The 26,952-nt window shown below is 39.5% G+C and overlaps 1 protein-coding gene across 3 annotated transcripts in view; it reads right to left on the minus strand.

Moving 5' to 3' along the window:
- The window catches only part of DHX35 (DEAH-box helicase 35), a 47,402-nt gene that overhangs the window by 15,145 nt on the left and 5,305 nt on the right, over nucleotides 1-26,952 (minus strand). For 2 of the 3 annotated variants that reach the window (XM_048820866.2, XM_048820865.2), the window contains exons 4-14: nucleotides 25,766-25,843; nucleotides 19,510-19,614; nucleotides 17,736-17,797; nucleotides 15,839-15,908; nucleotides 15,192-15,251; nucleotides 13,721-13,833; nucleotides 11,495-11,591; nucleotides 9,484-9,642; nucleotides 7,368-7,578; nucleotides 3,701-3,825; nucleotides 2,127-2,181 (exon numbers count right to left, since the gene is read on the minus strand). In XM_048820866.2, coding sequence (XP_048676823.1) covers nucleotides 2,127-2,181; nucleotides 3,701-3,825; nucleotides 7,368-7,578; nucleotides 9,484-9,642; nucleotides 11,495-11,591; nucleotides 13,721-13,833; nucleotides 15,192-15,251; nucleotides 15,839-15,908; nucleotides 17,736-17,797; nucleotides 19,510-19,614; nucleotides 25,766-25,843 — 1,135 coding nt within the window. The remainder of the gene's footprint in view (nucleotides 1-2,126; nucleotides 2,182-3,700; nucleotides 3,826-7,367; nucleotides 7,579-9,483; nucleotides 9,643-11,494; nucleotides 11,592-13,720; nucleotides 13,834-15,191; nucleotides 15,252-15,838; nucleotides 15,909-17,735; nucleotides 17,798-19,509; nucleotides 19,615-25,765; nucleotides 25,844-26,952) is intronic. The other variant, XM_048820867.2, reaches the window with a different exon arrangement.

Below are 26,952 nucleotides of genomic sequence, written 5' to 3' on the forward strand. Positions count from 1 at the left end.
TTGTGTGCTATCCAATGCAAAGTTTGTCATGTTGGGTGTCTTCAGAAGGCTCATAATGCACGGAGCATGGTTGTTACAGCAATATTATAGTAATTGTTACAGTAATTATAAAGTTATACGTTATAATTTCATGTATATAGTTATGAGGCTGAAAACGTATCCTCGTGGCTTAAAGCAAGCCCATGCAAAAACTCTCTAAGAACAGAGAGTCAGTTCACACCTCGTCAATGGAACAAACCCAGCTCAGCTTCACAGGAACAATGGACCCTGACTTAGGCAGCAACAAAAGAATCTGTAAGACCCTCGAGGGAGTCACCCCCTTCCTTTGGGGAGTTTGGGACTACGATGAGGTAATGCTCACCTGAATCTGAAGGGGCGGGGGAGGCAAAGTCAATAGGAAAGAAAGGACATGATAAAAGGGAGACACATTTGCCATGCTCTCTCTCTCTTCCACCTACATCTACAGACACCACCACCACCAAGTGACTGAAACGCTGATCAAAGGGGAGAGCCTGACTGAAAAGTAACCAGCCAGCCTGTGGTGAGAAGCATCTACATTTTTAAGGACATTGAAAGTGTTAAGATCAGCTAAGAATGAGTTTTGCTTTTATTTCATTTAACCAAATATGACTTGTTAAGCTTTAACTTATAATCACTTAAAATCTATCTTTATAGTTAATAAATCTGTTTGTTTATTCTACCTGAAGCAGTACATTTGGTTTGAAGTGACCCTCTTTGGGATAACGAGCCTGGTACATATCAATTTCTTTGTAAAATTGACGAACTTATATAAGCTTGCAGCATCCAGCGGGCATTACTGAACACTGCAAGACTGAGGTTCCTAGGGATTTAATCCCTACTGTAACTGCAGACACCAACACAACTTTAACTTTGTAGTTACTGCCTCCACAATAAAATAAAAAAAAACCTTGGATATCTGAGAGTAACAGTTTCAATCTGAACAAAACACAACCCGCTCCAAGCCAAATGGCAGCGTGAGCAGCATTTCTTGCACTTCTATAAAACATATGGGAAACCAGTGGAGAACATCTCTGCACCTTTCTGTGATTCTGTCTAAGGGTGCAGGATTTTTGGCAGAACATCAAAGAGCGAATAAGGAATCTTATCTACCTCTCCCTCTCAGTCTCAGTCCTCCCTAAGGTGGTTTTGCTGTGTATCTACCCTTGCATTACACTTCTGAGCCAATGGTTCCCAGCTCAAAAGGGTTGCCAACAATCACAAAAGTACTTACAGCTCTAATACTGTATGTTACAGCATGGCATCCATGAGTCCAAGGAAAAAAACAAACACAAGCCTCTTGGAGCCGCACAATGTATTTCAAATTTACTGCCCGCTTCCCAGTGTTTCAACTGGGAAGCACATAGTCTTTGTTTTGGATACTTCTGAAATGAGCACAGGTCTGTTTTTGTTTTGGTTTGTTTTAGTCCCTAGGTTTCTTGTCAAAAGTTCTTAATGCTAGTGTGAAGGTGGCATCGTTTTATTGGAAAAGGTTTCTGTTACTGCTATAGCATGCAACACAAAATGAAAGACATATCCACTGTACCAATTAAGAACTTCAGTACCAAGCAATTTATCCACGTGAACAACTGTCGATTTAAGTGCCTAACTTTAGGTACTGATCAACTTAGCATCCTCAACCTAGTTCCTAATAAGCACTTCATAATATTGTAAAATCAGGCACACAACTCCCACTGCGAGCCAGACCAGTGGTCTGTCTAGCCCAACCAGATGCTTCAGAGGCAAGTGCAAGAAACTATGCAGTAGACAATAATGGAATAGTATTTCCTTCCTAAATCACAGCAGTTAAAGACTGGCTTACGCTCGGTGCATGAGAGTTTATAGCCTTTCTAAAATTCCTGGGGTATTCTTGTTTGGAAAAGGAATAGAAGATACTTACAAGTCAAGACTGAGGTACACTGACAAAGTCGTGGACTGAGACCACAATAGCATCTGGTACAAACAGTAGTCTTGAAAATAAAGATCTGGTTAACATTCAAGTTAATATCCACGCACACATTAAAAAACCGACTTTGTAAAACACACTTGGATTTGCATTTGTTCTCTAGTAACATACTATAAATACAATGAAAATGTAGCATGCTCACCTCCTAAAGCATACAGCAGCTCTAATGCTTGCACCATAGACTGCGCAGGGGGTGGCTGTGAAGAAAAAACAAACTTTTTTTAAGCTGTCACTCATATGGGAGGTTTCAGAGGAACAGCCGTGTTAGTCTGTATTCGCAAAAAGAAAAGGAGTTCTTGTGGCACCTTAGAGACTAACCGAATGTGTGAAGTTTCTTAGTGAGAATTTTTAAGTCCGCCCTTCTTCAAGGAGTATTCCTGCCTCAAAGTGATCAATTCTAGCTCTCTATATTCCTTCTTTCCTAGATGTAGTATTTCCCCCCAGCCTGCTCCTCCAGAATGGTGGAAGATGTCTCACAGCATCACCTGATGGCCTCAACTGATCAGCCTGGCTCAATAGACCCACAACTCAAAACCCGCTCCAGGTTCCTGCATCCCCACTATGATGCTCTCAAGATCCTGTGACCACATGGAATAAGTCCAAGCTAAAAACACAAACTTGGATTGTCAAACATAATGATACTGTTACAGTGTCAGACCGATTGCTTCCTGAATTCTCTCTATTTAAATACTATTGTATTGGGTTTATCAATGCAGATGTAACTGGAAACATTACAAGGAGAAAAGGAGTACTTGTGGCACCTTAGAGACTAACCAATTTATTTGAGCATAAGCTTTCATGAGCTACAGCTCACTTTATCGGATGCATACTGTGGAAAGCATAGAAGATCTTTTTATACACAGAAAGCATGAAAAAAATGGGTGTTTACCACTACAAAAGTAACTTTTGTAACTTTTCTCTCCCCCCACCCCACTCTCCTGCTGGTAATAGCTTATCTAAAGTGATCACTCTCCTTACAATGTGTATGATCATCAAGGTGGGCCACTTCCAGCACAAATCCAGGGTTTAACAAGAACGTCGGGGGGGGGGGGGGGCGGGGAAGGGGGAAGACGAGACCTGGTAAACAAAGTCTAATGATTGCTACTTGCCATTAGTTAATAAAAATTAAAGTAAGTGCAGAGGCTTGATACTGTTGATTTATCTTTTTCTCCACTTCACGGAAAGGCCTCCACAATTCTACTTTTTAAAAATTGAGGGCTTTCACCTTCTAAGTTGTTCAAATTCATTCTTGCTCATTCTTTGTTCTCAAATACAAACTGTACAACAGTCTAAAAATAGTGGCATTTCAGTAGTGCTGGCAGAATCATGGAAACCTGATACTCCTCCATAACACAGCACGAGGTCATCAATTGCTTCTTCCAAAGTAACAGAGTATTGGTTAGCAAACAATGACCCCTGGGCCTCAGATGGTCTGTACAGCACTTGCTGATGGTCCACAGAGAGCAGATAGGTCACATAATATGGGATCTTTGTCTTGGTTTCCAGGTGCATCTACAGGCATCCAGGATCTTTATTGCAAAGAAGAGCCTGGATATCTGTAGAATCAACAAGAAACAAGGAAGACAAAACCAAGCACGTAAGCCACTACTGTAGCTGCCACAGAAACGTTACTTGATTTCTGTTATGCGGTCCACACTATGAAGAAGTTTGACAACCCTTGTAATACAGAATTTCAAACAGGAATCCAGGACTTACAGACAGGAAGGGGAACCTGAGCACATTGTCTATCCCCAAAGCTTTCAGCTGCAAGATAACGGGGGCCAGGTTACTGCGCTGCATCTCAGGAACAGTAGATTGCGGCAACTTCTCAAAGTCTTCCTCTGTGGGGGAAGAAGTCAAAGCTCCTTGTGATGATGTTACAGATTCAAACACTCATAAGATTGAGCCAATATCCTCTCATTGTCTCCAGTTTAGCATTGTTAATGGGAGTGTAGATACTACTGAGGTGCTAACTGCACCAAAAGTGACTGGAAGTCAAACAAACATATACCTCTGACCACACCATTTATGCGATTTGAATCCCGAGTAGGTAAAATGATTATTAAATATAAAAATAAAACTATTTAAATAGGGACTGTCAGGGTTGATAGGCTCCACATTTGACATACTTCTTAATTAACTTTGTAATGACTTTATACACATTTTCAAAACAAAATATTTAAACTTTTTTTCTTAACAGATCAGTGTTTCTAAGCAGTCAGACAACAACAAACAAGTGTGTACACATTCTGAAAGCAAACATTTTTATTAAATGGAAAAAAGCATGCAAAGGCTTTTTACAAAGAGGAAAATATTTGTTCACACTGGGAAGAATAACTCAGGGTCCTGTTATTAATACAAGGGCAATGAGTTTTTTAAAAGCATATACAGCATTACTATTGGGTTTTTGTATTTTAACCCCCACTTGCTATTTTACAGCCCCCTTTTTAAATTATTTTCCTTATAAGGCCCAAATCAGGAAAAATATTTTGTATAAGGTCAACAAAAGCTGTATTTTACATTAGTCAGTTAACTTGCCATTCTAATGCTGTGACTTCATCAAACCTATAGCCCACACCTGGTATTGACCTCAACTAGCTACAGCAAGGTAAAAACTACTTGTGCCTTGTCTCCATTAGGATTTTACATCAAGTTCACTATTTTGATGTAAAAAACAAACCTTTTTTGCAGTGAAGACTTAGCTAAAACTATCAGAATTAAACTAGCTCTCCCAGCTCACAAAGTAATTCATATGCAGTAAGAGCTTTACACATTTGTGCCAGCACTACTCCCTTAAAAAATCACTACAATGGCCATGATGTTTGAGCTATTTATGTAACATCCAAAAGAACTCTGGTAATAACTTGAAAGATTTGTAGTATATTTATGAGTGCAGGGTCCAGATATTGGCGCTTCCATGAAAAATGCTGGAACACTACACTGTATATTGACATGCAAATAAAGATCTTTGCTTCAGAATTCCTACTCAAGACTCCCACAAGTGGCTTTGACAGTAGAATAGTGCTTACTCCAGCCAGGTATGCAGCCATGTGGACATTTGTATCAACTCAGAGTTCAAAAGTAAGCTACAATAATGTAATTTAGCATGGATATGAGTATAACCAACCCCACTGTACACTCAACCTTCAAAAGTCAAACAATGTGGGACAAATATATAAGAGGTAGAAAGTATTTGTTCAACATAAGAAAAAAGACAAAGCCTTTGCATGTGGCTAGAAAAAACACAAAAGGAGAACAAGTCATTTTGAAAAGTTGCTCTCCCCATTGAGCTTACTAAGTCACGGTATTGATAAAACACACTAAGAACTATGGTTTATTGATCTTGGATCCACAATATTGTTTTGATTGTCTCCCCAGTTAGTGCATTACATGCTGTTTCACATATGGAAGAAGTCATTAGTCAGATCTGGGATCACAGATGAGAAAGAGCTCTCAATATGGCTGTCCCCTGGAATCTGGGAACAGGTATCTGATTTTCAAAGGAATGAGGGCTACATTAGTGAAAAACATTCTACAGTTAACAAGACATACATTATAACAGTAGAGTGTTTTAAATCACAGACCAGCATAACCAGAGACCTAACACAGTGAAGTGTACAGACAACCTACTGGAAAGATGCCTTTTAATATGGTATTACATAAACCTTACTAGGATAATTAATCTTAGCCGCACACAGAGCATGTGCCCCCTACTCTTACTCCCACACAGTGCTGGAACACTCTCGTTAAAACTAAGGCAATAGTAACCATGGTAGTACTCTGATTGCAAGGAGTGGGCTCATTATAAATACACAGAATAGACCAAGGTTTACATTTGTAGCTGATAGCCTAGAAATTTTAATGAAATTTTAAAGACACACTAGGCCTAATTAAATCTTAAAGCTTCAGGAAAACTAGAGGGAATCTGAAACATGCAAGCAGCTATTCTGTTTTATTGAAAAGCCTTCCCTCACAAAAGGAAATAGCCAAGAGCTAAGGTATTTAGACTGCAGATTTTTGAAGCTTACCAGTTGACTGGCTGAATCATTTATAAGAACTAATCTCACTACACCAGCCACACTGAGCCTCACTCAACAAGCTAAGCATTTGTTTATGACAGCTAATGTCGCAAGAAGAATCACACGAGCAGGGAATTTTACCTTTAATTATTTGGACGATTTCCAGACATGCATCTTTGGTAGACACAGTATCTGAAAGAGCCTTTTCAAACATAATACAGAACAAAACATAATAAATAGGTAGAATGAGTTGGAGTAAATTCTCAGCATACAGCAGCCCAGAGATATCAACAAGAATGCACTGCTTAGTGGACTTTGTGGTCCAGACTTCGAGCAGCATCTTAGGTTTGCAATCACTGCTGGTCTCACGGCATGTCTCCCTATCAGCCTACTTTTGCATTTTATTAGAGGGCCTCAATTTCAGAGCCTCTGAAAGTGCAGCACAAATGGAGTACTATGTCTATAAATCTGTATGACATGCATGCATGGGTGGGTTTCTTTGCATACAAAGGGGTGTGCCTGCATATATTGTGGGGAAGATTTTCTGAAGCTTTTGGAAAATTTGACTGTAAAGTTTTAATTATTACATATTTGTTCCTTTGTGACTGTTCAACTTAATACAGTGTAACTTGATGAATTTGATTAACACCTACTAGTAGGAGGCCTCTGGTGGATGATTACCGTTCTGTCCACATGATGCGAAGACCATCAAGGTTAGTTAAGGAACTTTATACTAACATCACCCTGGTCTAATTGAGAGTGAGATGGAGATAGTACATTCTCGGTGAGAAGTTAACTACAGAATTTGCTTCCTGCCTCTGTTCAACAAATCTGTTGACCTTCAGGTCATGCTGCAAGGTTTTTGCTGGTGAAGGTCTGGTGGGAAGCGTGAATTGGAAGTGAATTGGTGGGATGTGAAGAGACCTAATTTTGTCAGCTGTTGTAACTAAAATATTTGTACCGGTGTCCAGGATGAAGCACGAGCACACATCACAAGAGTAGAAAATGTAAAATAAACACCAAGATAATGTTTAATAATGACAATCAGTTCACCTATGTATTTGCCATATGCTACTGCTTTGCTTGATTACTGATTGAATGTGTTACTGACTTATACTTCCTGTTAAGAAATGCTGAATCACTTCCAGACAGGGATCTGTGGCCCTTGGTCAGAGCCAGTGAAGACTGCATTGTTTAGAGACCTGGGTTAACAAATCCACGTGAGTAGTGAAGGGAAGTCCATAGTTCCTGCTGAAACACAGATTCCAATTCTTTACTTTGTGATCTAAGTTTGTGAATAGAAATTGGTAAGGCTCGCTGCAAGTCCCACAAAAGCAAGATCTCCTGTGCAACATATCACCTACCTGTGTAAAGTCTATAACATTTTCCAGAGCGGTTCCGGCCCGCACGGCCTGCTCTCTGATTAGCTGATGCCTTAGATACCGGGACAACCACAAGGCATTCGATTGCTGTTTTTGGATTATAGGCCCGAAGCTTCACAAAGCCACAGTCGATCACAAATGCAATCCCATTAATTGTGATGGATGTCTCAGCAATGTTGGTGGCCACTATCACCTAAACGTATCAGAGAACAAAGTTATTTATTTTGTGACCTTCCACTCCTATTCGTGTTAAAACCCGCAGTCAGTGCAATAGGACTTTGATAGGAACAATTTGGAAATAACTCAGTTAAAGAAGTTACACGGAATGCACCTGAGAGCAAAAAGAGGTAATACATAGATGAAGCAGTTCACATTACACTAAAGAGACATTGACAACTTGAAATCTGTCAATGTTTATGATTTTAGAAGCATTTTCCTATTTAAACTGCTGTTCTCTCCCAACAAAAAAATGGGGAAACTGCCAATACGAGGAAAATCATGAAACTGACTATATACAAAGTGCTAACAAATAACAAAACAAACTGAAAACTGAGAAAAAATGTTTCTCTCTAATTTCTGTCTGTTATAATCTCAGGTGTCACTTGTGACAACAACAAAAATGGGGATGGTTGATTTAAGCTGACAGTTTCCCTTTAAAGTTACACTTATCACCTTCGATGTAAAGAGCAGCAAAGTACAGAGAAGTTTAATTTTTAATTCATCTGAAACAGCAAAAATTAAATCCTCCTAGTTACTGACCAGTATCAGATCCATGAGCCACAGGGACAACTTTCCAATTGCTCATCTCCCTCCAACAGCGAGTCAATGATATAGCACTAGTTAAAGCCAAGCAAAGGCAAAAGCTAGGCTAGCTCACCCCAGGCAGTTCTGCCAATATATCTCTGTTCCAGACATAGGCCTCACCGAAACAGAAAAGCCAATTGTTCCCAACTGCAAGGTAGCTCTGTGATGTGGAAAAGTGTCCATTACAGGCTAACAGGAGCCAAACAAGTGCAAAAAAGTTTTAATTAATTTATTCAGATCCAATTCTAGAGCATTATCCCAGTGTGCCACCAAGCCTCCTTTTATTACTGATACAGCGCCTCAGCTGTACAAATTGAAGGAAGAAATCCCATTGGAAAAGTAGGCAAGCACAGAATACTTTAAAAAAAGAGGATGAGAAGCTTGAAGTGACTGCCGAAACAGCAGGGGACTTCAGAATGGAGAAACTGATCAGGTGGATGGATGGGAAAGATTATTATAGCCTTCACGTTTTGGGAAGATTGAGAACCTGGAAGAAATAAGCCCTCTATTCGACATTGGTGAGGCCTCATCTGGAGTACTGTGTCCAGTTTTGGGCCCCACACTACAAGAAGGATGTGGATAAATTGGAGAGAGTCCAGCGAAGGGCAATAAAAATGATTAGGGGTCTAGAACACATGACTTATGAGGAGAGGCTGAGGGAGCTGGGATTGTTTAGCCTGCAGAAGAGAAGAATGAGGGGGGATTTGATAGCTGCTTTCAACTACCTGAAAGGGGGTTCCAAAGAGGATGGCTCTAGACTGTTCTCAATGGTAGCAGATGACAGAACGAGGAGTAATGGTCTCAAGTTGCAGTGGGGGAGGTTTAGATTGGATATTAGGAAAAACTTTTTCACTAAGAGGGTGGTGAAATACTGGAATGCGTTACCTAGGGAGGTGGTAGAATCTCCTTCCTTAGAGGTTTTTAAGGTCAGGCTTGACAAAGCCCTGGCTGGGATGATTTAACTGGGAATTGGTCCTGCTTCGAGCAGGGGGTTGGACTAGATGACCTTCAGGGGTCCCTTCCAACCCTGATATTCTATGATTCTATGAAATAGAGGGAAGCCAGAAGAGTTTGCAGTAGCTGAACATGAAATGATTCCCTCTATACTGATAGTCTTCACTTGCCTTCTGAAAACTGACAGACAATGATAGCTGGTGCATAAAGACTGCCTAGAGCAAAATCAGAGATTGCTTCATTCTAATGATGGGTGGGCAGTACCTACACAATCTATAAAGAGCTATGGAATCCTTCTGGATGAGAGGCACTACAGCAGTACAACATATGGCAGACTTACCTTTCTGACACTCTGTGAAACCCTCTCGAAGACTTTCATCTGCTCTGAGGAAGGCAGCCCCGCATACATGGGAAGAACACGAAGGTGTTTCTTCATCCCAGAGCGAGAGAGGACTCGAGCCTGTTCTATTAGCATAGAAACTATGGTCTCCACCTCCTCCTAGAACCATATCAAACCAGAAGACACCAACAGAGATTTAGCCTTAAGATTGCACAACTCACTCCCAGTTGCATAAGAAAAAGGTACACAGAGAAAGTTTGTCGCGAGTATCTTGTTACTAGATTGTGAAGAACTTCATATTGCAATCATCCCTCTTCCCTCTTTTGTGCTTTGATCAGGAGTGAAATAGTAACAATACTGACATCTGAACTGCCTGAGCTTCAGACTTTGCACCCAACTGATATTAATGGCATTTGACTCCTTTCAAAACTGTTGTTTCAGGCTGCCAGCAAACTGAGACAAAACACCACTGCATCAATTAGCTCCATTTTTCAAAACTTAATTTAGCAACAATAGGGGCTAGAGAATTTTTCTTTTAAAAAAAGCTTGAAATCTGGAGCACAAGATGTCAGTCACTACAAATAGCACCAATTTGCCAGGCTTCTATGAGCCAGTCCAATTCAACCCCTAAAAGAAAAGCATGTAAACAAGCTAAAAAGAAATAAAATGAGAAGTAAATATGTTACCCATAATGCTTTGCTTGTGCCCTTTATTTACATGGTCAGGAAAAGAAATTGCATTAAACAAGAAATTTGGCATGCAAGACAGCAACAGGCATCCTTCACCTGCAACCTTTCCCGCTCCAAACACAGGATAGCTAAACCCAGTGGTGGGCAACCTGCGGGCCGAATGCAGCCCATCAGGGAAATCTGATTGTGGGCTGCGAGACATTTTGCTGACGTTGACCGTCCACAGGCACGGCCCCCTGCAGCTCCTAGTGGCCGCGGTTCACCATTCCCAGCCAATCGGAGCTGCGGGAAGCGGCGTGCCGCAGAGACGTGCCTGCAGACGATCAACGTCAGCAAAATGTCCTGCGGCCCGCAATCAGATTACCTTGACGGGCTGCATGCGACCCACAGGCCACAGGTTGCCTACCACTGGCTAAACCACTTTTTTTTATTATTGTGCATCACAGTACCGCCTAGAAGACCCACCTGAGATCAGGGCCTCCTTGGTGCTAAGCGCTATACAAACACATGAATAGGACTTGACCACACTTGAAAATTAATGTAGATTAAGGTAGGATATTAATTTAAAGTGCAATAGCTATTCCTGAATAATTTCATTTGTGGACACCTATTCTGCTATTCCTGAATAAATTTGTGTGTAGATAAACCCCTAGTGAGAGAAAGTCCCTGCCCCAAAGAGCTCATATCTGAAGCAGGAACACTAACTACACTAACAAGGTAGCAATAGTTACCGTGCAGTTGTTGGCTTTGCAGTCATGTTGCTCCATAGCACCCATATAGAGTAATAAAAAGCTTGTCAGAAGAGGATTAAAATCTATACAACAGCAGGAATTAAAAAGCAAGTTGGAAAATATTTCTTTATCTGAAGTACCAGCTAGGTTGAAATATTACTGGTCAAGTCATTTTAAAGATATTTAACTTAACTGACACAATCTTACAAACTTAAAACCTTAATAGTCATCACAGTTGGAATTTCTACTGATTAATGAGGATTTACTGCCATTTTAATAACTTGGTGAGTTAGACTAGTACATAAAAGTTTTGCATTGTTTATCTGGCTAGTGAGAATGAAAGTGCACAGTAACATCAAAGGACATAACTCACCATAGCACCAAGTGTTTGACTTTGAGAAATCTAATTTACTCTTCAGGTAGGATTTTCAGAAGGGCTCAGCGTTGGCCTAACTCTGCTCCATTCATTTCAGAAATCCCAGTGCCTTTAATGGAAGCAGAGTTACACCAAGGATGAGTGCTTTGAAATCTCCAGCATACATCAAAGTAGAGACTTTAAGCAAAAAAGAACAGCATCCCTTTTGTCTGTACCTGGCCAGTTAGAAATGCCAATATATCTCCGTCACTCTCTGACTGGTGAATTTTCATCACAGTTTCCACTGTTGATTTGACATAATCTGGAACAGGGCTGTGAGGGAGAAAAAAACAACCAAGACTTAAATACATGCATCAATACAATCTTCTCTCTTTAGTAAGAAAAGAACAAACTGTTAACTTTGCATAGACATTACAAATCAGTCACGGGTTCATTTAATTCATTATGTAACTCCATGAAATTAACCAGTCAACTCTTGGGCCTTCCTGAATCCCATATCCACCAAATCAGAAGCATCCCATTTGTTCCGTTCATACTATCATAAGCTTTTACAAAAATGAATGATGCTTTTTATAGTAAAAGTGTACATAAAAAATCAATATTTTAAATATTTTGTTTCCTAACAAATGACAAGCGACTCACTCAGGTGAAATTATAGTGCAAATACTATGGGCTAAATTTTCAAACATGGGTGAAACTGTTGACTGCAAATGCACTCACAAAGGCTCCTAATTGCCCAAGCCTTGTATGCAAATTTTTTGAAAATCTGGCCATAAGCATTTCCATTTCCTAATATTCTACAGGCTTTATTTTATAGGACCTTTGTAAAATTTGGATATGCTCCCATTTACATGCAGGAAGAGTGACATTTTCCCATACTAAATGTGATAACATGTCAAGGCGTGTTTGTACAAATGTGAGTTAGCAGGTACTCAAAGACGGAGATGCATAAATTAGAAGGCTCATTTGAACATCTGATCCTAATGGACTGCTGCCTGAGTGACCCCACTGACATCAAGGGGCTGCCTTTTCTGCCCCAGAGGTGTGTAACTCACCTGTAAAATTTACAAAAAGAAAAAGAGTACTTGTGGCACCTTAGAGACTAACCAATTTATTTGAGCATAAGCTTTCGTGAGCTACAGCTCACTTCATCGGATGCATACTGTGGAAACTGCAGAAGACATTATATACACAGAGACCATGAAACAATACCTCCTCCCACCCACTCTCCTGCTGGTAATAGCTTATCTAAAGTGATCACTCTCCTTACAATGTGTATGATAATCAAGTTGGGCCATTTCCAGCACAAATCCAGGTTTTCTCACCCTCCGCCCCCCCCCACACACAAACTCACTCTCCTGCTCACGAAAGCTTATCCTCAAATAAATTGGTTAGTCTCTAAGGTGCCACAAGTACTCCTTTTCTTTTTGCGAATACAGACTAACACAGCTGTTACTCTGAAACCTGTAAAATTTAGACATTATTAAGAAAAGACTTATTTGAAAGAGGCTACACACATTTCTTTCAAAGCAAACCAAGGGAAAACCAAAAATCCAGACCCACCAATTTGTCTGTAACCTAGACTGTATGTCTCATCATGGTAGCCAGCCCACATTGTGCCCAAGGTGGGGGATGGCCATTAGTTGAATGGGAGATCTTTAGATAAAACCCAAATGCAGCACAAGTGGTGATGATACTTAGAAGGTGCAGTGGTTCATCCCCATCATGGTGCATGAAAACACTGTTACCTAGATTTGAGTGGCTATTCCTTTACTTCTTAAATGTTCTTCTCCTTGCAGTTCATTATTATTACTGTTTGATTTTAAGCATCCCCCAATAGCATCTGGAGCAAACAGCATCGGGGTGTCACTAATATGTGACAATGTACCAATCACACCCACATTTCTTTGCTCAGCAAGAATGTAAACTGAGCACTGTATACGTGTGGGGTAAAAGAGCAAACTGCTGCCATCAGACCTGTCCATCCCATTCTGTGGAGGAGAGAGAGCATGAAGCTTCTGCCAGGTTTGCCCATATCCCTTCTGTGGTGGGAGGGGAGGTAAATAATGAAATACCACTGGGCTTGCAACCTCAAGGGGAGCAAAAGCATGAAGTTGCTACTGAGTCCCTGCAGCACTTGTCTGAAATCCGCTCCAGCAGAGAAGGGAATAGGGGAGGGTTCCTGAAGCCCTTCTCCACTGAAGTCTGCTTCTGATGCTCACAAAATAGGAGAAAGACGCATTCAACTGCCAAACAATTTCAGTTCTACAACCTTAATGTGTTAGCATCAAAACCATGTAGGAATATTTTGAAAGCATGACTGAAGTCCCCTTAATAACTCAGTTCCCCCCAGAGAACTCCCCAGACATTAACTAGGTAATCTGAAGTCATAGGTGCACATTCCTCTAGTCACGACTTACAAGGATTAAACAGGAACAGACCTCTGTATGTAAAAAATGTCCACCGGAAATGTTCTCCCTTCCACAGTAAGGATCATGCTGGTATCCTTACTAGGGTCGTTGGTCTCATTTTGATTGAAGAAATCTCTAAATTTCTTGATAAAGCAAATACAAAAAATTCTGTTTGAAGTCAGTTTTTGAAAGAACTGAGGCAGACCCCAGAGATACTGAAGAATGTCAAGTTAACGTCACTTGCATCTTTCCAAATCTGACAATTTGTTATTTTAATAAAGTTGAAGTCCTTGTTTTTAAAAAATTAAGGCTGGGGTTTTGGTGCCCCAATCCTATTTACTCTCAGTGGGAGTTGGGTATTTAAATCCCTTGAGACCCTTTGGAAATCCCTGCCTATAACTCTTTTGTGTAGTTATTACGTGAACACTTTTGTACACCTACAGCTGAACTAACAATTTACACATTCAGTCACAGTAATCAAGCACATGCAGACCATGGAGCTCTCTTTTTAAAAAACAGAGTTAAAGAGTTTCAGAAAGGAACTGATTTATTAAAACATGTTAATTATTAATGGATTAATTTAATACATTAAATTTCTTATATATGTGTTATCAACAAAACATTAAGAACATAAGGGATTCTGTAATTACTGCAGTTAACTACATCTCAACGTTTCAAAATATATCCATTTAGTAACGAATATACTGTATATAAATATAACATATATACTTAGATATAACAAACATATACATAACATTTAGTCACATAAATATATGGCTAATATGTCTCTATCTCAACTACGAAATATTTGAAATTCAACACTTTTTTTGATAGTATACAACTCCTCAAAGATTTAATGGAGTATTGTAATGATATCTCTTACTTTTACAAAATATATTACAATATACATGTAGAATATTACCAAGTATGACACATTATTGGCACTAACTTAATTTTAAATGCTAAATGAACAATATATTTTTTTTGATGCATTAGTCTTGCTTTGTGTTTATTTGCTAATTAACTAAATTCTATAATTCTCAATGGACTGTTAGATCAATAGTGAGAATTAGCAAGGTTCTACTGCAGTAGACCATTTAATAATCTTACATTTTTAATAATCAATTATTGTGTCAATTTGTCATCACCAATATAGGTCTTAAGTCATTTGGTTTTATTAGACAGGAAGCAAGATAGATTAAGCAGAAGGAACATCTTCATTAAATAAAAACAGCCATTTAGGAAAGAAATAGCCACAAATACATGACAGAAACTGATTCATATTAAAATAACCCTCCAAAAAATGAGCTTACGTAATGAACAAAACTGCAAAGAAATAGAAACACAGCAATTTCACTACTTGTAGGTTCTTTTTGCCCATCACCACCATTCAGACAATCCTCCAAGTAAGCAGACCATGCAGGACAAGATGTCTTTATTGCTAGAAGTGAAACTTCCACTTGAGATCATTTAATTTTTAAACCAAACTCGTAAACTGTACCTCTGCATCCAGTGTGGCTGATGCTACGATCACTCGAAGTTCCCCTCGTTTCTTCTGAATCTAAGACAGACAGTAAGAAGTTAATGGATAAAAGCCACTCACCCAGGAATGATTAACAGACATGAGATGTCCTACAACATCCTGACCATCATTAACTCTTAGTTAAAAATACTTAACAAGCCACAAGACAATTGAATGAGTTAAAGCTCAGCCAGCAAGGACTGTGCAAGACTCTTTTTTCAACCACTAGGATAGGCTAACTAGTGCCTGTTCCAGAATGATCTCGGTAATCCTATTCCTCATGCCAGAGAAATTAGGCGAAAGTATCTCCAAGGATACCAATCACTTCATACCAGATCGTTCACAGGGAAGCACTATCAGCTGCCATAGAAATAGACTTACTTTACGCCCATGTGGGAGAAAAGAAAAGAGGAGTTGTGCTGTGGAGGCAACAGGGTGGAACTTGAGCGCCAGTGAGGGAAGGCAGAAGGCTGTGTATAAAGAAAGGGTTTAGCCCAATAGATGCATTATAAACCTTTGCTCATGAAACTTTTCCCAATAGGGCCACCAAGCCATGCATCAGGATTAAAGGATGAATGGTAAAAATCAAAACAAAAAACTAAGAAGGGAAGCTAGTGAGGAATAACCTTTTTCAATAAACCGATGGCAATGTCTGTATACAGGGTTCTTTCATGGGCTTCATCCAGCATGAGGACACTGTTAATCAAAGCAGAAAGACAAGGTTTCAATAATTAGATCTGATTGACTTTGGAACCAAGACATCCTGTCTCAAAATCCCTACACTTTCAGAGAAGTGCCTGGAATTTTAGGCACATCACTCATTAAAGTCAATGTATATTTGTAACTAAAGTCCTCTCAAAAACAGAGGGAATGCAGCAAATTACCAGTGATAAACACTTTCATTTGCTAACCATAACACTGGGCATTACAAGTAGGGATAGGCAAGCTTCTTTTACCTAATTTTAAACCTTCTTGAATATCATGGGTTTGAAAGTTTACTCAGATGTTACTGTTCACATTCTGCTTAAGTGAGACTGTGGAGAGAAGAGGAGCAGAGAGAGAAAAAACAATCCTGTGAATGTGTGTGGGGAGGGAGAATAAAGATTGAAACATGGAATGAAGTGGGGAGGGAAAAGAAACAGGAGGGGGAAAATAGTACACATGCTGTATATTAAGCCTCGTCAATGCCACCTAGTTTTTTGAAGAGGTGCAAGAGGGAATTTCTTCTATCTTAATACACAATACAGACTTTCCCGGAGCTAGGCATTTTGTTTATTTTTTAGTGATAATCCTGAGGGGAAACGTGGGTTTAAATTAGCAGACTAAATGGTTTGCAAACTAATTTAGCAAATCCAAACAAGAGCGAGAAGTTAACGGAACTGCAAACTCCATGAGATTCTTTTATCCCTACTAACAAAGCCATTGCATCCAAAGATGCTTCTCAACATTATCAATATTTATTTTTTCATAAGGGACGTGGACTGCTGCTTTTCCTTTTTTGATTTTGTTTTTTGTTTGCACCATCTTCTCAGTAGCTCAGTTTATGCAGTGAAAGTGCAGTTCTGCTCTGAAAAGTCACTATATTAAAAACTACAGCGCTTTAGTTAACCAGCCAAAACAAGTTTTTACTCTTGTTGACCCTGCAGAGCCACCACAGCTATAAAAGCATGAGATGTATTCTATTCTGGTTTGTGGATAATAAAGATTAATTTAAATTTCGGTTGCAAATTATTGTTACTGATGCACGGGCTGCAACGAACCCAGCTTGACTTTCAGATTGTGTCTGCAGGGATGGCAGTAAGGGGAAAAAAATTATTTGAGCTGAAAGAAACTGAAAAATCCCCAAACCTATACTGAATTCTACCACTGCCTTCCTACCTATCCACAGAAACTTTTTCAAGCACACCCTCATTGTAAGGTAAATGTTTTCCCTTTCTACTATAAACCTCATTTTCCAGGGGGCATATATCTTGACTCTGCTTAAACGTCTCTGGACTGAAACAAAATGCTCAAAATTGTACTTATGCCAAGTCTTTGTTTCATGCACTCCCCTGAACTTAGTGTAGCATATGTCACAGTACACAAACTTTCTCCCACAGCTATGCTGCTGGTTCTTGACCTCTTGAAGCAGGCGCTAAGTGGAGCTGCGATGCATAGTGGTTCTGTGAGGCAGAGATTTAGATACGAGCGAGGGTGCATCTGTCCAATGGCTGCTTGTGACAGTAGTCAGAGGAGCGAAATGTTCAACTTTAAATGAACAAAAGCAAATCCTACACTAGGCTAGGAAACACTATGTTTTTTACTTGGTTACCTTAGAAACCTTCCATTGGTGGGGCACTGTTTGCATATAAATTATTTTCTATAATTCCCTAATAAGGCTGACATTGAAATGCCAAGGTCGGCTTCAGTCTTTGGGATGTTTATTAACTACCTTTTAGTCTGCGAAAATTCAGACATTTGCTATGGGTCTGCCAGTCATCAGCACGCATTGGTGAGGATCTGCTCCATGTAACATGTCTTTACCTGTATCTCGTTAATAGTGGGTCAGCCATCATCTCCCTCACCAGCATACCATCAGTCAGAAACTAAAATCAAACACCAAGAAAAATAAGTCATCTATAACCTACCTCTAGGAACAAGCTCAGCTGGATACGATATTTATATTACCTGTTTGTATGAAACTAACAAGTATTCTGGATTACAAAATTCTATTTATATTGCCTTTGACTCATTTTCTATGTGCCTTTCACTCTACAGTGTCAGCTAGAGACGTGCTTCTAAATGCTAGTACTGAAAAATAATAAGAGTTACAAGTACGGGATTCTAAATCAATCCACGTATAAGCAGATTAAAAAATTAAATACAAATTTGTGTAAGAAATTCAATCAGTTAGTTCTTGTGCAAAAACATGGACTGACAGCACTAAAGACAGCAATTCCTCATTCTGGCCTGCCATCATGCCTCAACCTGCTTTAAAGAAGGCCACCTGTAGAGTGAAAAGGTTCTTCATTCTCTATGCCCATACAGTCATCGGCATCTCTAAGGAAACTGCTTAACAAGTGTCAGGTAGCTCAGAACAGAAAACGGATGAAGTTTTGTGATATGGACATTTTCCTCTTATTTGCTAATGAAACCACCATCTTTTCACAAAAACCTCTGAGCAGCAAGCAGATAACAATGATTTCTAGCTACTGAGGACTTAGAAACAAAACCTTTTCAGCTTACTCATGAGTTGGACATGGCCCTGAGCTAGATATGAACTGATGACTGAGGCGAAAGGCTCCACATTTCTCCCGTTATCAATCCCATAAGCACCCAAGTACTAAAAATATTTAAGAACTGTTTTGTAAATACACATCTTCCCATTGTTTTATATTGCTTTTTAAAATTACTTTGAATTATTCAAGCTTTTGACAATACTTCTAATAAAGATAAAGTATTAGATAAATCCTATTCACTGTTATTATTCCATAGAAAATAAAGCAAACTCTCTTCTCCACATAGCACAAATAATTGCAATATTTCCCAATGTGATAACAGGACAAAGCTGTGAGGGAGGGATACCAGAAAGCTACAGCTCACATGAAGTCACCTTCAGCTAGTTTGTTCATTCTCTCAATCTAATTTTTTAGATTTAGATCTAATCTTTAAGGTGGCTAGGATAGCCTAGCTTCAATTCATTGCAGCCCTTCCTTTCCACTTTACACTAGCACTGGAGCAAGATCGGATCATCTGATCACCTTGAAAAGTTCCTTTGGATTTAGAGTGGGGGCAGCTGGTATTAGCAGAAGAGAGCCTAATGTTCTATTCATTTTATTAAGATTTAAATAACCGTTTAAACATTTTAAGCAAATGCCCAAATAGCGTAGACTCAAGAACATTAAATAAGCTGACAATGAGCAAAAAAATACAAAATTAAGAATGAAAATTCAAGTTATAGCCCTAAAAAAAAAAAAAAAAAAAAGTCTCCTTTCAACAAGCTCAGCCACCATCCCGGAAATTAGGATTATAATAAAGTGCTACACCACTTCCTTTATTAAAACTTTAAAAATATTGAAGGCAGTGTGACTAATGATTGGGACAGGGACCTGGGAGCCTGTTTCTCATTCTTCTACTGACCCACTGTATCACTCTGTGAAATTCACCATTCTGTGCCTCAGTTTCACCATACGCAAAATGGGTACAGTACTATCTATCCCACTCATTGGGTTTTACAAATCTTAATTAATGCTCACAAATGTGCTTTGAGAGCTTCGGCTAACCATTTCAGGATACCGGCACTCTGCTTAAATTTCACCTTAATTCTTGTAGCCTGTGGGTCCGTGCAGTCATCAAATCGAATACAATATCCAACTTCGTGACCCAGCACTGCGCCCCTTTCTTCAGCCACTCGGCCTGCAACCTAAGAGAAGAGAGGTCTTTCAATGCAACAGAGACAGTACAATGGAGATGGTTTACAACAGATTTCCTTTTCATATCCTTGTTTGGGAGTCGGGGGTGGAGGGTGGGTGGAGGGGGGGGCGGTGAAAATAATGTTGTTTGCACTGATTCCACTGGACTCAAATTCTACTCTGTATAGCAATATGTCCTGAACTAACATTGTATAGTTACTTTAAGAAAACATTAGGATTAATTAAATAAATAAATAAAAAACCAGGACATTTCAGTTTTTCCAAAATAAATTATTAGAACATCAGATGGAAAAAAAAACAGGATATATGGTCACTTTACTTGTAGATAACAGTGAAACCAACAACAAACAGATCAGTTTCACTCTGCTTTTGCTTGAGAAAGCTATGGAGCTATCTTCTGTGATGGAGAACTCAAACGGAAAACATGGGAAAGAGACTGCCCCTCAAAACAGACAGAAAGCTGAGGGAAGGACAGAGTCACAAACGCACACAGCCGGCTGCCAAAGGTTGGAGGCAGAGGCTTCCTGAACCACCCTGCAGCAGAAAGGGCACATAAAAGATTCTATTAGATTATTTTAGTTTGAGTATGTCATAAACATACAACTAAGGGTATTATAAAATCCCTCCTTTACCTGTAAGGGGTTAAGAAGTTCAAATAACCTGGTTGGCACCTGACCAAAAGGACCAATAAGGAAAGAAGATACTTTTAAATCTGGGGTGGGGGAGGTTTTGTTTTGTGCTCTCTTTGTTGTGCTGTCTCGGGACAGAAAGAGGGACCAGGTAGGGAAAAAGCATCTCCTAAAATCCTACCTGAAATAAGCATCTAAGATTACAAAAAATGCAAGCAAAGCAAGGAAATGCATTAGATTATCTTTTGTTTTAGCTTTTGAATTTTCTTGCAGAAACTTAACTACTCTGCCCTCAGGCAGAGAAAACCTCCAGCTGCTCTCAGCTTTTTTAAAAAAAGTGTCCTTTAAAAAAAAAAAAATCCTCCCTGGTTTTCAAGCCTAAAAGAAAAAAAAAAAGAAGTCGTCCTTTTAATATCCTGATGTCTGTGCTTCTGGTTCAAAATGATCCCACCGCGCTGCCACCATGTCAGGGTTCCCTCCCCACTCTGAACTCTGGGGTACAGATGTGGGGATCTGCATGAAAGACTCCCTAAGTTTATTTCTACTAGCTTAGGTTAAAACTTCCCCCAGGCACAAATCCTTTCTTTGTCCTTGGATGGTATTGCTGCCACCACCAAGTGATTTAGACAAACATCCAGGGAAAAGGGCCACTTGGAGGTAAAAGAAGCACCTCTGTAAAATCAGATGGAAGGTAATTTTACAGGGTAATAAAAAGATTTTAAACACAGAGGATTCCCCTCTAGGCTCAACTTCAGAATTCCAAAAACAGGAATAAACCTCCCTCTTAGCATAGGGAAAATTCACAAGCTAAAACAAAAGATAATCTAACGCATTTCCTTGCTTTACTTACAATCTTTGTAATCTTAGATGCTTATTTCAGGTAGGGTTTTAGGAGAGGTTTTTTTCCTGCCTGGTCCCTCTCTCTGTCCTGAAACAGCACAACAAAGAGAGCACAAAAAAACCCTCCCTCCTGCCCCCCCCCAGATTTGAAAGTATCTTCTTTCCTTATTGGTCCTTTTGGTCAGGTGCCAACCAGGTTATTTGAGCTTCTTACCCCCTTACAGGTAAAGGAGGGATTTTATGCTCCCCTTAGCTATATGTTTATGAAAGAGTAATTTGACACTTCTACTGGGAAGAACAGGGAAAGGGGAGTCAGAAATCCAGGGTTTGATTACCAGGCCTATGCATTTTGGTAACTGCACTGCTAATCAAAACACAATCTTTCTCTGGTAATTCTGAGATTACAGCTTTCACTATCAAATTCAAAATAAAGACACTAAAGAATGGAAGGAAACAACCTCCATTAACAAAAGAAAACATGCTTGAATATTTGAAACTGAATTTTTAAAGGTTATTTCAATAGACTGTGCATGAATCCAAGTCAGGTGGCCATGAAACAGGAACAAGTTATCGCTTGCAAAATCATATGCACAAGGACAGCATCTTTACTGACTTTTTTCTGCAAGGACAAATATTTTATGTTTGCAAACATGCTGAGTCAATTTACAGCAACCATGTCCAGTGCAAACATTTAAAACATTGGAAATATCAGCTTTAGCTGAATTTCCTATTGGGGTAAATGGAAAGATATCTGTAATTTATTGTTTGTGGCAACATTCATGGCTGCTCAACCAGCCTCTCTTTTCTCCACATGATCAACACTGGTAAATATGGACATGAGGTTTGTCAACATTTTTTTCATGTTTTCAGTCAATGTTCTGCAGTAATAATTATTATAAAAGTCTTCACACATTTAATGGGTATTTCCAATTTATACCATATTTATAACATGCCAATTTCAAAAAAATTCATGGCGGTTGCCAGCAATCTTGAGAGAGAGAGAGAGCGCGAGCGCATGTGCACATGAGTGTGTTTATGTACGTAGGGAAGGTGGGAAGGTTCTGCTGTAAAACTACTATTTTAATCAGTGGGTGATCTAAACTGGCCCAAAAATCAAGGGAAGGACTGGACTGCTCATTTTTGATACCTCATCTTCTATTGATGAAGACTGAAGACATTCATGTAAGGTTCAAACTTAAAATGTCCCATCTTTCTTGCAATGTGCAGATATTTAGTAACAAACATGAGATGTGCAGTTTAAAACGGCATTTTTCAACATTTAAGGCTCAATCTTGAGGGTGTTTCACCCAGTGTAACTAAGAATAAAATTTCTGCCATAGTCTTTAGCAAGTTGCTTGGAGAAACCCTAACTGTTGTGTTTAATAAAGAAGATGGAAGACAGCTATGATGGCACAAGAAAATTAGCCTGCTACAAGAAGCAAAAATAAAGTTAATAGAAACTATCACAATTGTAAGTTGACTTAAGACCCAAATTATGTCTTTGTGCAGACTTGAACCTTTCCTTTCATCAAGAGGAAAAAGAAAAGTTGACAGAATACCAGAGATTGATTTACACCAAAATAGACAAGAATATTACCCTCCTGCTCTGAATTCTCTTTCAGGCACAGAAATGTTAACAAAAATCCAATTTACTTATTTATACACTTTTTGCATTTCTCTCAGCTTGGACAATGAAAAAAATCATTTCTACCCAATTCACACTCAGTTTCACCTGCAGGTCCTTCGCGCTGTAATATTTGTATTTCAAACATTGCAAGGGAATGTTTAATTAAAAACTGCTTGCATTGGAATTTTATATAAACTCTCAATACATTTCTATTGGTCTTATGTTTTATAAAAGCTTTTAAAATAAAATCTTTAAATTAGAACTAAGGCACCTTTGTGCTATGTATTGTACACACACCTAGAAACAAACAATCCCTACCCAAGAGAACTTGCAGTCTAAGCTCCCTGTCTGAAAACAGAGAGTACGCAGGCAGACTGCTATGCCCTCACAGGTCCATACGGGCACAGCAGCCTGCTGCCCATTATCAATTGCAGGATCAGAAGCCAACAATACAAGTGACACAAAACGGAAGGCGAGATCTAAGCAAATATGTTTAGTATTATAATTAAATAAATCATCAATTATTCCTATCTGTCCCTCAACCGACCCAGCACTGACTGCTTTCTTATGACAATGTTGCTTTAAAAAAAAAAATAATCTGAATATAGAATCTTCTACCCACCAGACAGATAGAGAACAGGCAGAAGTAATTCAAGCTAACCCACTACTGTTTTGCCAATGTGACAACTGGGAGGACCGCTAGCGGAAAGGGTAGCTCTGTCTTCATGGTCTTTCCAATACTGGCCTCTCTTCTGAGACTGTGTATCAACTAGTTTTGATGGCGGTTCTGTGATAGTGACACACAGTAACTGAACTGACTAAATATTTCTCATGTGTCACTGAATGACTATCAGACAGCAATGACTATGGAACACAGCCAACTTGGGCCAGTTTTGAACCAACAGCCTACGGATGAAAGCTCAAATCTTGATTAATCAGATCCTATTCTACATTAATGGTTTTCTGAACCCAGAGATCTGCTGTCCAACACCTACTTTTCATGAAAAACTAAACAATGTGCATTTTAATCCTATTAATTTGGTCAAAACTACATTGTTTTTAACAGTCATTTGAATTACACTCTTTACATTGTTTTGACAGGCTTTAAAAATAATCTCCACATGTGTACATTTGTCTCTGCCCTGCACATAAAAATGCATTTTTCTCAATGGCCCATTTTCTCTATTATTTTCTCTTCCATGAATTCCTTCATGAACCCAAAAAGAAAAGGAGTACTTGTGGCACGAAAGCTTATGCTCAAATAAATTGGTTAGTCTCTAAGGTGCCACAAGTACTCCTTTTCTTTTTGCGAATACAGACTAACACGGCTGTTACTCTGAAACCTGTCTTCATGAACCCATTATTTCTGCTGGGATCTTCTCAGCTCCCTTCCTCTCTCAAACCAAGCATTCAAGCAGATAACCAGGGCTGACAATGTAAAGCTAATTCAAATGGAGTCCTAAAGTTTCTAAATTATTTCCCCTTTATAGTTCTGCAACTTCCTCTTTTCCCTCTGGCAATGTCTATCCTCTAGTGAGGAGAGCAGATGAAGAGTCTTCTTAAAAAAAAATTGGTTTCAATTAGTCAAGGTAATAAATAACACCAGCCCTGCCTCCGAGCCCCCTCAAATGGCCAGGCAATCAGGAGAAATTTCAAGGGTGTTCCCAGGTTGAGACCCCACTGTGGCAATATGCTAAAGTATAATCAAGCAATCTCAGTCTCTGAAGCTTAAGAGGAAAGGGGGTAAAAGCAAAGGTACCATTGAGAACACAGACTATAATTTAACATAAATCTTTACAATATACAAAGTCTGTCAAGTACAGAATTACACAGTCAGTTAGGCATATTAGATGGGCGTTGGGAGAGAAAAGATGAAGGCGAGAATCTCTCTTTTACAAGCACTAGACTCAGGTCACTGCTGGAGGCAGGATGCTGGACTAGATAGATAAATGATCTAATACAGTATGAAAAGGCAACAGGAATCCATCGAGCATTTATTTTTCTAAGACAGCACATTACCATAGATACAGGTTGACAGGTGGCACATAATGTAATGTAAAGAAATTAGGACAGGATATAGTCTAGCAAGGAGGTCTGTGTATGAAATGGTCAGAAGCTGCAAAACACAGAAGAAGAAAACAATTGTTGCTGAGGGGAGAATGCTGCAGTGGACAGAAACACGTCTGGCAGCAGTTAAGAAAAGAACAAGGGGCATATCAGAAGAAAAGAGCACAACTCAGTGGAAATGATCATGGAAGCATTATTAAAGACAGGAAGAGCCCATATTGAGTAACGGGGACCTTGCTACAGGAAGGATATTGAATGAAATGACATGGAAAAGAGCAACAAAACAAAATGTCTCATATGTTGTGATTTTGCGAAAATTAGGTTTATAGTCATTAGAAAAGAGGACCTCAAGAAGGGAACATGACTGAGGTACATACAGTTCTATGTGGTACAGAGAAAGGGGATGCTACAAAACTAGCAGTGAGGGCAACCAGTTCATACAAGAGAGAATGAAAGAATCCAAGAAAGACAAGTCACTAAAGGATCAAAGAGGCTAATAATGTTAGGAACCATTAGGAAAGGGACAGATAATAAGACAGAAAATATCATAATGCCACTGTATAAACCCACGGTATGTCCACATCTTGAATACTGTACCCAGTTCTGGTCACCCCATCTCAAAAAGGATATAGTGGAACTGGACAAAGTACAGAGAAGGGCAACAGAAGTTGATCCAATAAAAGATATTACCTCACCCACCTTGTCTCTCTACTAGTTTAGTGATGCAGACAAATGAAAACTAGTGTTCAGTTATATAACCTGATACAAACTGAATCAATACATCCATTAAAAAGAAATCGCTATTAAATTAACCTGAACCAATATGTGGATTAGTAAAAATTCTCTGTGGTAGGGCCAGCTCTGACACTGTATTTAGAACTTTTGTAAATTCTGCCTAAGGAGAAATCAGTAGAAGAATCATTTAAACTTGAAGCTGCAACAACGTTAATTTTTATAGCAAAAAAGAAAGGCACTCACTGAAACAGCAGCAACCCTGCGAGGCTGTGTCACTCCAACTACTCTCCCTTCAGCTGTCCAGCCAGCTTCTGCTAGATACTGCAAACAAACATTGAAGACAGGGAATGCATTTGTCATACATGACACAATGTACCCAGCAGTTAAAGCACGGTACTGGATATCAGGGCTTCTAAGATTTATTCCTGGTTCTGACGTCGACTCTCTGTGACACCGCAGGTAAAACACAAAGATTTTGTGCATTAGTTGACCCCTCTATAAAATAGGTACACTACTACTACCCCTACCTGACAGGTACATTAGCATTTAGGAAGCATTTTAAGATATTCAGATGAGAGAAGATTCACAGCTGTAAAGTATTTCCTCTTACTGATTCCTTTCCTGCCCCTCATTTAGTTGTCCTGTCTCAGGAAAAATGTCCGAATAGCATTAGTCAAGTATTCATGCTGAAGCAGTTAATATACCTCACTAGTTTTGTAGCTATGTAGTCTGGCAAGAAGAGCTAATTTTATATATTTAGCAAATATTGATTTTTTTTTTTTTTTAGTAATACTCACCACAAAAAAAAAGCTACTAAGTTTCTCTAACTGTTGTACTTCGGATGTGTTGCACATGCCCATTTCACGTTAGGTGTGTGTGTGCCTCAAGCACAGTTGCTGAAAATTTTTCCCTCAGTGGTACCCATTGGGTCGGCTCTAGCACCCTCTAGTGCCGCTTGCTCATGGCGCCAGTATAAAGGGACCGGCCGACCCCGCATCCCCTCAGATGTCCTGTCAAAAGTTTTTAGAGCCCCCCAAGTATCTGGGTGGGGCGGGTACAGATGCTGAGGTATGAGGGCAGCTGCCTGAGCCTGCTTTGTTTCTTTTGCAAGTGATGGAGGGATGGTGGAGCTTAGAAACAGGTGCTCTGCTGAGGCCTGAAATGCTTCCTCGAAGGCACTGGGGTATAGAGGCTGAGGGACTTGAGGGTAGCTCTGGAGTCCTTCAGTCCATGGAGCTTTGCATCTGTCTGCCCTAAGAAGAGCGAGGTCCTTTCAAACGGAAGGTCCAGGAGAGACTGCTGGACCTCCATTGGCAGACCTGAGGGCTGCAGCCAAGAAGAGCTGCACACAGCCACAATTGAGGCCATGGATCTAGCTACCAAGTCTGCTGTGTCCAGAGCAGCCTGCAGAGAGGCCCTGGCTATCAACT

The sequence above is a fragment of the Caretta caretta genome, chromosome 13, assembly GCF_965140235.1.
Source record: "Caretta caretta isolate rCarCar2 chromosome 13, rCarCar1.hap1, whole genome shotgun sequence".
NCBI lineage: Eukaryota > Metazoa > Chordata > Testudines > Cheloniidae > Caretta > Caretta caretta.